The sequence below is a fragment of the Gopherus flavomarginatus genome, chromosome 15, assembly GCF_025201925.1.
Source record: "Gopherus flavomarginatus isolate rGopFla2 chromosome 15, rGopFla2.mat.asm, whole genome shotgun sequence".
Taxonomy (NCBI): domain Eukaryota; kingdom Metazoa; phylum Chordata; order Testudines; family Testudinidae; genus Gopherus; species Gopherus flavomarginatus.
Genome location: NC_066631.1, coordinates 11821441 through 11833896, shown reverse-complemented (window position 1 = coordinate 11833896; position 12456 = coordinate 11821441). Strand labels below are relative to the sequence as shown.

The 12456-nt window shown below is 39.1% G+C and overlaps 1 protein-coding gene across 4 annotated transcripts in view; it reads left to right on the top strand.

The window, feature by feature from the left end:
- EIF4ENIF1 (eukaryotic translation initiation factor 4E nuclear import factor 1) overlaps positions 1-12456 on the top strand; it is a 37026-nt gene that overhangs the window by 14596 nt on the left and 9974 nt on the right. For 2 of the 4 annotated variants that reach the window (XM_050923580.1, XM_050923579.1), the window contains exons 6-10: positions 793-994; positions 2967-3163; positions 6893-7028; positions 7382-7561; positions 9912-10135. In XM_050923580.1, the coding sequence (XP_050779537.1) occupies positions 793-994; positions 2967-3163; positions 6893-7028; positions 7382-7561; positions 9912-10135 (939 nt within the window). The remainder of the gene's footprint in view (positions 1-792; positions 995-2966; positions 3164-6892; positions 7029-7381; positions 7562-9911; positions 10136-12456) is intronic. The other 2 variants (XM_050923582.1, XM_050923583.1) reach the window with 2 other exon arrangements.

Genomic DNA, 12456 nt, shown 5'->3' with positions numbered 1-12456 from the left:
ACCAAATTTAGTGCATAAGATATATTTAGTTGCAAATCAGCATGTTTTAATGGCTACCAACCAATGAGAATCAACTTTTCTTTCATGTTTTCTGTTTCTACTTCAAAATTGATTTTAAATCCAGGTTTCCTGCTTGCCGATTTAAGTGATTGACTTAAATCACTTTGATTCAAAGCTAGCGAAGAAGCCACACAATTTTAAGGAGTACAAAAGTATGCTAGTGCAGAGTGAATATGAATAGTTTCTGGCCCTAGCAGTGTGACTATAGCTCATCTGAGTACCTCATTACCAGAAGTATATTGACAAAAGAGCAACAAATGATTAGGGGATGGAGAATAAGAACTAAATGTATAATTTGTCAAAACGTACTAGGGTAATGTTACTATATATTCTTTGAATATCTGTATAAGAACCATGGAGTACGGGTGTGGGGAGGAGAAAACTACTTAGAACTCTAACAACCTAAATAGGAATATGAGAGAATTAAGAGTAGGTGATGGGACTTAAAAGTTCTATTAGTTGGTCAACTGTATACAATTGATCTTGCTTTTAAGTAGCAGAAGCTCGCTGATCTATTTAAAATTAGATAGAAGGTTAAAAAGCACACTGAGCTCATTGGCAGGGCGATCTATTAAAAGACAAAATAGAATGAACCTATCTACAATTTCTCTGGTCTGAAAACCTTTAAAATGGAACTCTTTATGAATCAATTGGAAGAAAACAAACTCTGGAGAAACATTCACATTAACTTTTTTCTAATTTCCTTCTCCATGCTATAACTACCAAATTCAGAGAGAATTTGGGGATAGTAAACGTGTCTTTGGGGAACGTAGAAGAAATGATTCCTACACTGAGGAAGAGCCAGAGTGGTTCTCTGCTGGACCCACAAGTCAGTCTGAAACCATTGAGCTCACTGGCTTTGATGATAAAATATTAGAGGAAGATCATAAAGGACGAAAACGAACAAGACGACGCACGACGTCTCTGAAGGAAGGTATGTAACAGCCAAATGGAAATGGCAGGAGAGGTTCTCTTGGACTTAAAGTTGGAAGGCAAACTTTGTGTGGTAAGACTAATAGGCTACAATTTTGTCATGACTATTTTTAGTAAGTAATGGACAGGTCATAGGCAATAAACCAAAATTCATGGAAGCCATGACCTGTCCCTGACTCTTAATAAAAACATCCCTGACAAAATGGGGAGGGAGGAGGGTCCAGCACCCTGCCCCCTTGCCCACAGCACCTGGGGGAGAGGGGCTCTGGAGGGGGTCTCAAAGTCAGATTCCATGACATAATTGTAGCCTTGCTAATGGGTGTAGAGATCAAATGTAGCAGTCTGGGATTTTTAACTGGATGGCATTGAGGGCTGCAGTTGTATCATGCTTTCCCAAAAACCTCAGTCCTCCATGGAGTAATGATAAACTATATTGGGTTGGAAAATGTGCATCCTATGACTTGGTTTCTGATCGTTCTGGAGCATGGAACTTAAGGCAAGTTTTAACAATCTTTTTGCTGTGAAAATAAAGTATCCTCTGGCAAATCTGGAAGTGTCATAATATGGTGGTGGTCATGAGGTAAACCATGCACAATCTCTCAAAGGGGGAGAAGATTGTAAGATTCTTGCAGTAATACCTTTGCCTGATGATCCTTTGGGATAGCATGCAAGCTACCACCTGGACTACATCCATCTTTGTTATCTAGTTATTAGATATTGCTTTGGTTGAAGAAGCAACCTTGGAAGCTTCACACACATCTGAGAAGGGCGCAATGGTTGTGGGGTTGGAACAGCCGTATTCATGATCCTTTCCTACCAGGAGCACTAGGCATGCTGCTTTAATAAAATGTACTTCATAGCAAAATGCCAGGCCCACAGCAGTGGCCTTGTAGAGACCCAAGGACTTTCTAAACCTTCAAAAACCTGACTGAAGTGAATAATTATCTCCCTATGACTCTGTGCTAACTTCTCTAGCAAACCACATAGCCATAATTCACTACTAAGAATTAAACTGTAGACATAACTGAAGGGTGGGGATGAAATCCATGTCCTCTAACTCTTGATAGAGTAGGATTATTGCGGCTCTGTAAGGGACACAGTCAAGTTTAATAATCCAGAGGAGATTTTCCTAATTACTATCAACTATACAATACTTGTGCATTTGACAGCACTGCAGTCACTTTACTGCTTCTTCAGAGCACTCCTGTAAGGAAGATAAATCTCAGATGTTGTACAATAGACTATAAACCAATAACTTTTTTGTTTGGTGATGGACTGAGAGCACAAATTAAAACTCAATATTTGAGAGGTTCTTGGTTGCTACAGCGATAGGACCATAAGTACCTAAATAGAGTATTTATAATGATGGCAGATCCCCATGCAGATGATGCTTGCTCTTATAGGAATGGTCCTTCCCAGAGGGAGGAAAGTAGCAGGAGCCAGTCTTCCCCCATGAACACCCCATCTCAGACAAGAAAGTGGCGGTTGCCAGCATAGTGCAGTGGGCGAAGAGGCCAGACAACTTGTGGACGCTTTCATTAACAAACGTCTGGCTGTCTTTTTTTGGTTTTTGTCTATTTTTGTGGAGTGGGCAGGGGGAAACAGTAGATAGTGGAGCAGCAATGATGCAGCAGGCTTGTGGGGACACATGTAAAAAGACAGCTTGTGGTAATTCAGTAAAGCTGTTTTGTATAGTGATTGAAGTAGATGAAACAGTCTAAGATCTTAATGCCAGGGATTCTTGTATCTGTACAGAGCTTACTTAGCACAGTGAGTCCCAGTTTCCTATTTGTGCTCTTTGTGTGCTGCTTGCAACATAAATTGGGTTAAATTCATGCAGTTAGCCAGATCAGTCTGGAACGAAAGCCATGTTTGAACCCCAATCCTATGGATTAACCAGCGGATAATTCTCCTCTGGAAGTGACTGGTCTCGTAGTTCATTGCTCCTGATTATATTTCTTTTATTCTCAAAGGACTAGAATGCAATGGTGGAGTGGCAGAAGAGGATGAAGTACAGTCTGTCCTTGCCCATGAAATTGCAGCGGATCAAGAAGTTCCCAGGGAAGCTGTTCTACAAGAACCAGCCCCAGGAGAGTTTGACTTCAATGAGTTCTTTAACCTGGATAAGAGTGTTCCTGGTTTGGCTTCGGTGAGTGACGTGTTAGGCCAGGTATGTACATGTGGCAGAAGCACCATCTTTAGCTACGACTGTCTCTTTCTGAAATAAATTACTTTGTTATGGAAAAGTTTCTTCAACTTTTTTATGCGAATACTCAAGATTTGGGGAAACTTTATCTTGATTGGTCAAATGAAATACATATTGTAGCCCATTTTAGTAAAAATTTAAGATGTTGCTTCTAAAATTTTTCTTCTTGGATCACTATTTCAATCTCTGGGTTTAAAAGAAGCACTTACTATGTGGCACAACTTAATTCCTTACTTTTTCTCCTTCTTTTGGTGAAGGCTGCATGAGTTATTATGGATCTCTTTTCTAGGGGTTCCAGAACACAATATTTGCAGGGAATGGTAATGGTGGAGCTAACGATTTCCAATCAACTTTTTTGGTTGTATTTTCTTCAGGCACTGTACTTGGGTTCAAAATATAATTCACGGTCTTGTTTTTCTAGTCTATTGAAATATATCTGTCTTAGTCATGGATACTCAAACACTTCAGAATAAGAGGCAGACAACCTCTGAAAACTTGTATAGTAGAGGAAGAACCTGTTCTTCCAAGGCTGATATTTTTTTAACATGATTGATTCAAGTTGAATCCAGTTAATGGATCATATAGCTATATAGCAGGTGCTGTAGTAGTAGTAGTAGTAGTAGTATGGATAAACTGATAGGGAGTATGTCTCATACTTAATTGACAGGGCTTATGGGCCAACATGGCTTCACCTTGAAGGAATGTCCAGAAGCACGGGTCTATATAAAATGCAACTAACCAAGCCCCTATGGGAGGTACAAGGATGGATACTAAAAGTGATAAGGGTCAGATTATAGGTTGAAGGACTATGAAGCTGTGCCAATAGCATTAGCCTGCCCTGTGGTTCTAAAAATCTTCACTTAACTAGAACTAGATTCCTTTCAGTAAGAAAATCTGGAGTAGCTACTGTATTTTGATGATGGACTGACTACACAAGTAGAGAGATGTTTGATTAAATGTGCTATTCACATACTGATGCTGTGTTGCTGAGGTCCATAAACTAGTTGGTCACTAAGCAAGTTATTTTGGAAGGCAAAGCTTGTGGTGAAAATGGAAATCAATGGTTAACACTTTCAATAGTGAATCACTTGGAACATAAGAACGGCCGTACTGGGTCAGATCAAAGGTCCATCTAGCCCAGTGTCTGGTCTTCTGACAGTGGCCAATGCAAGAACAGAGAAAGTAATCAAGTGATCCATTCCCTGTTGCTCATTCCTAGCTTCTGGCAGACAGGCTAGGGACACCACCCATGCTCATCCTGGCTAATAGCCATTGGTGGACCTATCCTCCATGAACTTACCAGGTTTTGTTTGTGGTTTTTGGTTTTTTAATCTTGTTAGTCTTGGCCTTCACCATTCTCTGGCAAAGGGTTCCACAGGTTAACTGCGTTGTCTAAAGAAATACTTCCTTTGTTTTTAAACATGCTGCCTATTAATTTCATTTGGTGGCCCCCTAGTTCTTGTGTACTGATATATTTTTATTTTGGCTTTTGACAGAGGCTGCAGTGACAAGTAGACTTGGCTTGCAAATCATGGACCAATATCTTGTCTATAGACTGTCAAAACCCTCTTCCATAACTCTCTCTCTCTCTAAAAGGCCATAAACTGCAACTGGCTCATTTGTTACGAGTTGCCTTTCCCTCGTGTCACTGTAAACCAACTAGTTCTTGTGACTTAAGAACAAAATAAGTAATAGGCTGAAATACTACTTCGTAGGAGGCCAGCAATAGTAGAAATTACACATCCATATTTATTTCTGCCCCTCCTGGCATTGAACCAACTAAACTACCTGGGATGAGGAATCATCTTCCCACCCCCCCCAATTCACTGGTCAGAATTAGAAAGGTAATGTTGCAGAAGGATTTGAAAAGGATAGTGAGATGGTGGTGGTTTTTACAGGGGGGAGGGGGAGGAGTAGAAATTTTGTTTCCTTGGAAGTGGAAGTATTGAAACAAATTATCCTAAATAATAAGTAAGTGATTCAGGCTGCAAAATGCAACCACTGGGGCTTGAAAATTGAGTCCTGGCTTAATGTTTTCTGTGATAGGAACCCAACTTTATTGCTATAATTCACAATACCTGCAGAATATACTTACCTACTTTTATAATAAAGCTAACTTTCTGGTATAATGTAGGGGAAGGCCTTCAAATAAATTTTCTTAAATGATGCATCAAACTTAACAGAGGGCAGGAATCTTAAGTCTCTAGAGGTGGTGACAAATCAGATTGTCTGTGTCTGGTCTGTGAGCTTTCAGGATAATGCCTGCTTTGTTTTTATTCAAAAGCAGAAACTTCAGTGACTACATAGTAGGAAAACTAGTATTCCAGTTTTCCAGCTGCCTAAAAATTTAAAGAATCTCATGTGCAATGTTGTGCTCTAAAAGCTATTCAGCTATTAGCAGCCGTCCTGTCCATAGGCATTCTTGTGAAGATTACTTTCCCAGTGGTACCATATATAGGTATACGAAATGGATAAAGATATAGAATGGTTACTGTTCAGGTTCTTCCAGCTCAATTTTTATCAACTTTACATGTATGATCAAAGGGCATCAGGATGCCAACCACAAGTAAATGGTTTCATGCTTGGCTCATCTGGCAAATAATTGAATTTCTCATCTTGCACTGAATGAAACACCAAGGAAACTGAACAAAGTATTGTCTACACAATGAATGAAGTCCCACACTGTGGGACAGTTAAGTTTTGCTTGGGATAAACTTGACTCTTTTGGGACTCTGGCAGAGATTTCTTGGAAAGTTAATTTATACCAGTCACAACATGCATTAGTGAAAACCAGCTTGCAAAATGGAAGCGCTTAAGCTTACATCATTTAAAATGGTCTCTTGCCACAAATCACTGCTTCTAAGCTACTTGTAGTGACCAGTGTAGAACTGACAAGGTGGCTTACACTGACAGTAGTGTTAGAATTGTGTTTAGCTGTTGAGGTTCTAAAAAGCTTCAGTTGTTAAACTGACTATCACTAATCTCCAAGAATGAATGAACTTTCTACTATTCTCTATTCATTAGAATAAGAGTTCCTGTTTGTCAAATGTTGTTAGCAGAACTGAAGGTAAAAGATTGGATAACCAACATGGTATAGCACAGGTGGTAGTATAAGCTTCCATACAGGGTCTTGTCAATATGCCTTTCCCTCACCCAAAAAACCACTTCTAAGTGTTAGAGGATCTTTCTCCACTTGAGCTTACCTCCTCTGTTTCTGCAGAAGATACAGTATTTTTATGTGGGCCCCTCTTCACTTGAACTCCTATAATGGTGCTCATTCTAGGTCATTGAACACATCCATATCCTATCAAGATTCTGGCAATTGATTATTCATCTGTCCACTGTTCCAGTACAGTGGAATTTGCAATAATAGCTTAATCAGACAATTTCAGAATATAAAATGGAACAGGCTTCATTTTGTACAGATAGAAAATGCATGATTGATTATACCAACACACTGGTTACACAGAAATATTGTGCGACTTCTAGGGGGTGGGGAGGAGAAACAAATAGTATATTAAAACATAATCCAAATCTGATATTCTGGGAGTATAACATCGGGTCAGCAGTAGCAAAGGAATTTTACATGTTATACAGTAAGTGTCTCTTGTATATCAAACCCTCCCATTCATTCTCCTGTTAAGACTGACTGTCTAAAACTTTCTTTTTTTTTTTTTTTTCCCCACAATATAGATGATAGAGGATGTGCTGGGGGAAGGTTCGATGTCTTCTAGCAGGTTCAGTAGGTGGTTCTCTAATCCTAGTCGTTCTGGAAGTCACTCTAGCAGCCTGAGATCCACACCACATGAAGAACTGGAGAGGCTAGCAGGTAAAATTGTGTAACTTTTTTTGTCGTGTCCTTCAATCTCTGTACTCATGTCTTCACATTTTTCTCTGTCCATTCTTTCAGTGAGAACATGGTAGATAAGGATATAAGTAATTAACTTTTCCACAGTTTAATCATTCAAAAAAGTCCTTCTGGAAGTAGCTGGAGTATACAGCTTCTTAGTCTCATCTGCAGAGGGTCTCATCATTTCTCATTCTACTTTCCAGCTGATCCCAGGCAGGGGGTGTGAGTCATAGTTTTCAGTGAAGTATTACGCTTAGTAGCCAGTATGTAGTCATCTTGAGACATTTAGTTGGTAAACTGATGTGGCAGTGCTCCTGGTTTTGCTGTTTCAGGTCTAGAGCAAGCCATTCTCTCCCCTGGCCAGAACCCTGGAAACTACTTTGCTCCCATTCCACTGGAAGACCATTCTGAAAACAAAGTGGACATCCTTGAGATGCTACAGAAAGCCAAAGTGGACTTAAAACCTCTCCTCTCAAGTCTTTCAGCCAACAAGGAAAAGCTTAGAGAGAGCAGTAAGTGCCTCTTCAGATATTGTGGCGTTCCTGTGGTGGCATTCTGGAAAACCTTTTGCCTTGATCTGGCAAGCCTTGATTACGGAGGTTCAGAAGTAGGAAGTACTGGAAGTTTACTTACACTTCAGAAAACCCACTGGCCCACAAATCTGTTAGGTTGAAACCATCACTGACTCTTTCCATCCTAATCATGGGATGACATCAGCAGGATTTTCATCATGAATATGCTCATTAGCCTGTGCTACTTCAGTACATCAAGATTGTGTAAATGAGTTTTTTCAGCTTACTGTTTCTGGCATCTAGACTGGTCTTCACATTAAAGACAGTGGTAAAATGTCAGCAGTCTTAAATTTTACTTGACACTTAAATTCCTATTATGCAGCTCTTCCTAAAACTTGCACCATGAGTTATTTTTGCCAACTACCTGTACGCTGGATCACAAAGTGATCCTGGGAGTCTCAGTATCTAAAATGGGACCAATTAAAGGTTTGCATGCTTTCAGGTCTGTCAGGGTCCAAGCAGCTTTTTCAGATATCTGGTAAAAAAAAATTTCCCATAAACCATTTCAGGAAACTGTACCCGACACTTCTGGCACAATAGTCTGAAAGTTCACTTAAGTCTTCCAAGAATTATGGCTGACATGTTTTCAGTAGCAGCTTTACTAGTGAAAAGCAACTCCATCAGTGTAGGAATGCAACACAGGATTGGAACTGACTTCTTTATCAATTTCTGTATCAGATGTTAAACCAATATCTAATTAAGAAGGGAATTGATTCCTTCCATAGTGCTCTATTCTACTGAAGTCAGATGTAACCTTTTCAATGTTAATTCTAGTAAATAGATTCAGTGCTACTTTTAACTAGGCAAAGGTTTAAGTGCATGCACACATTGCCAATTTGCATGCTCATTGGGCCTGTTGCATGTGCATATGCAAACTGAACATAAGTGCGCGTACTGTTGTAAAACTCGAGGTTTAATTGCCAAATTTTTCATTCTTATTGGCAAGCAGCATGTATTGCCATGTAAACTTCAAATTGCTGTGCTGAGCAAAGCTTGAAAGGCTGCCTGATTTGAGTGATGGAAATTTGGAGGAACAGGAATTCATCCAACAAGTATTGCAAACACTTCTGACCAGCATCCCAGTCTGGGGAGCAGGAAGTGCCTGGTGAACACTGGAGGAAAGCTCTCCCCAATTTGGCTTACAAATATTGAACTAAGTCTGAACGTTGAATTCTGCTCAGACTTCTACCTTTACGGCGACAGCCTTCTAACTGTTACATATTCTTCACAGAACAAGGATAAAGACATAAAATTATGGAGCAGACTTCCATTCACTCATGTCAAAGTACCTGACATGGGGGAGGCCCAATGATAAAATACAAATCAAGCACTTGAGAAATTATTAATGTGTTCGCTCTATTCATTAGTCTGTCCTCCAGCATTCAGCTCTTTTTTCCTCATGCCCTGTAGTGCATGTCAGAATAGTGTGATGTGCTGTCCCTCTCCTGCCTCATGGCCATATTTCCAGTAAGTCTACTTGTTTCCAGACCAGCATCTCTTACAGAAACCAATTGGACATGCCTATCTTTTCCTTCCTTATTCTTCAAGGTACCCATGTATGTTGCCATCTGTTCACATCAGTGCATAACCAAAGGACGTCAGGCACTGGTATATAGAGAAAATAAGCAGTACTTACTGATGCTTGTTCCTTACTTTGTTGGTGTTTCTAGAAATCTTTCCCATGATCCACAATGCCTTTAGTTTTCTTTGGGAAACTTAAGCCCAGTTGAAAATGTGTGCAGCTCAAATTCTAATCATGTGATTGTCTAAAGTATGTAGACTTCCAGGTATGTATTTATTTTCTCTTCAAACAATAGCCATCACTTATGTGGCTGTAGAAGTCTGGTTTCCTGAAGTATAAGACAAATTATAATCTATGCATACTGGTAACACAATAGCAAATGACTTTATTTAAATCTACAAGAATCTATATTAAAAAAAAAATCCTCACTAATACATTTGCTGACTGTACTTCCTGCTAAGAATCCACTGTCTGTCAAAACTGCAGAATGAAATGTCTTCCCTTCCTAAACTTCCAAGTCCCGAGAGAGCTAAAATTCAAGATGCTTGTAAAGACTGTGCTTATAATTGTCCATGGCTCAGGTTATTTTTAATTTGAATGAGAATATTGTAATGTAGCTCAAACCGTGGCTGGAAACAAAAGTGACAGCCAGAACTAGCTTCACGTATTCATGACACATGACGAGATTCCCCCACCCCTTCTATGCACTGGTGCATATGCTTGTAAAGTGAGCACCTAGTTTAACTATCTTCCCCTTCCACTTCTCAGCACATTCAGGAGTTGTACTTTCAGTGGAAGAAGTAGAAGCTGGGCTAAAAGGTCTGAAAATGGACCAGGAGGGGAAAATTGCTACTCCATTCATGGCACAGCAGATGGAGGAAGCACTGAATGTGGCTGGCTCCAGACAGCTCAAGAAAGATGGAGATATGTCTGCATTTAATAAACTAGTCAGCAGCATGAAGGCAAGTGGGACTCTACCATCACAGCCCAAGGTCAGTGTAAGTAGTAAATTCCTGACGCTACTAAAATATAAATGATCCATGACAAGATACAGGAAATGAACTTGAAAGCACCTCAGCGTGACTCTCCTGATTTCATATTAACCATTGGTTGGATATGAGGGGGTGATGGTAAATATACTGGCTTTGAGAATGAAATTGGTAATAAGTGAGATTATTTCTTGGAGATACTGGCAACTGGACCACTTTCATTTAGGAAATCACTTACCAGAAGAGGTACGTGCATGTTTTCCGGTTTAGTCTGTAGCCAAACACCATCTACGTGTCTGGTAGTTCAAATTTAATAGTCTTGTGTCTAATCAGGTGCTAGACTTCACAAGTGGACCTCTATTGAAGATTTAGGAAGACTGCTCAGTCTGACCCACAAGCTAATAGGCAAAGTTCTAGATCTTGCTTGACAAAAATCACATCTTGTGCTATAAAAGAATTGGTCTTTTTGGTGAGGGGAGAACGTTTATCTCTGCACTTAGTCTTAACCCTTCAAGGTATAAGTTGCCCAAAATTATCTTTCTGTTGAAGATTTATTTCTGTTGCACATCGCACAAAGCACATGTTAATGACTTCATAGAGAAGGCTAGCTAATACTGCATTGTTTCCTCTTTGTATTAGTGGAAGTGTTGAGGCAGTTTCCCCAGTAGAAAAACTGAGATCCATTTGGCTTCCTACAATACTTCAGATGACAGTAGTAATACTTGTAATAGTCAGGTGCTCTGAAACCTCGACTTCAATGAGTATTTGTACAATTGTGACAATACAGATAGAGTAAACAATACTAAGACTTGTGCTATTTTAAAATTTAACGTACATCTTTTACTTTAATGGAGTAAATCATGACCATCTCCCACATGAGGTAGTCTGAGAATTGTACTAAAACTTAATCTTTCAGAAAACAAGTGTGATCTCTGTATCCAGTATGAAGTATTGATGCATTATTGTGACTTCAGACTAGAAATGCACTTTAAACCAATGGATCTTTATTGTAAAAATGGTGGCAAAAGTTTTAATATGGAGTTATAAGTGTTTCTCTTTAATTTCAGATCAAGGGTCAGTTAATATGTTTTGGTTTTTAATTTCCAGCCTTGCGAACAACCTGGAATTTCATTATTTTTCTTAGCCTGTGAAGTCTTGCCAGTGATTAAATTATGCCCTTCACTATACCTGTCCAACTTCTAACTTTCAATGCAGAAGTGTATATGATGGCAAAATTTAGTGAGTGGGATTTCAGAAGTGTAACTTGAGGTGTGAATTTGGCCTATAGAATTATTGCTGTGAGCCTAGTTTTTATAGTCAGGTTTATCTTGCTAAAATGGCAAAACGTGGTGGAAACTGAGCATAGTTAATCTGGAAGGCACTGAGACACAGATACAACTCACTGTTACGGTCTTTAGACTTCTTAAAGGAACCACACTATATTGTAATTTAACAAAATTCAGCTGTGTCTCATCTAGTCCAGTGCAAACACTCATAAACTAGTGTACCTGGAAGGTTTTGGGTTTGTGACTTGTAGATCTCTAAAGACTCTTGAAACGAGAAACTTTCAATGCAAGTGCAATAGAGGTTTTCCTACACTATATAAATGCCCTCATTCAGTATTGGTCTCTCTGCTGGAATTGGATGTTTCTCCTGAGATAATGGATTGCACAAATTAAGAATATGAGTATGTGCATGATAGTTGTAGGAAAAAGGAGGACTTTTTCATGTCCCAGTCTGTTAAACCCTTTGACTTCCTAAATGTTGACAATTATCAAGGAATATAGTCTTGTATAATTACAAATTTTGTAACCTATATCTTAAATGAAAATTGCTTATCAGGTTAATATTGGTACAACATTAGTTAACAATTTGAACATAATTATCACTCCCACATATTGGAAAGAGGAATGAGAGGGCAAGGTTATTGCTATTTTGTATTTTTGTTTTGCTGGACTACTCATTCAAGCTTCAACATTATTTGATCAGAAGCAAACTGGGTGAGAAGGAAGACTTATAGCAAGGAATGTCGGGCATCTTAATTTATTTCATCACCTGGTTAATTTTTACATCCCCATGGATTACCATGCGAGCATCAGGATAATCAATTTTGTGCATCAGAAATGGACTCAGTGTTCTAGATCAGATCTTGTCTTTTCATATGGTGGACTGACTCCCCTGTCACACACAATTTCCTATTCTTCTTATGGCAACTATAGCATTAACTTATGATGGTCAAGAAAGTATTTCACAAATTTAGCTACAGCACCTTATGCAATTTAGCAGATAAAAGCTAGTAAAGCCTGCACAGTGTGAGAGCACTC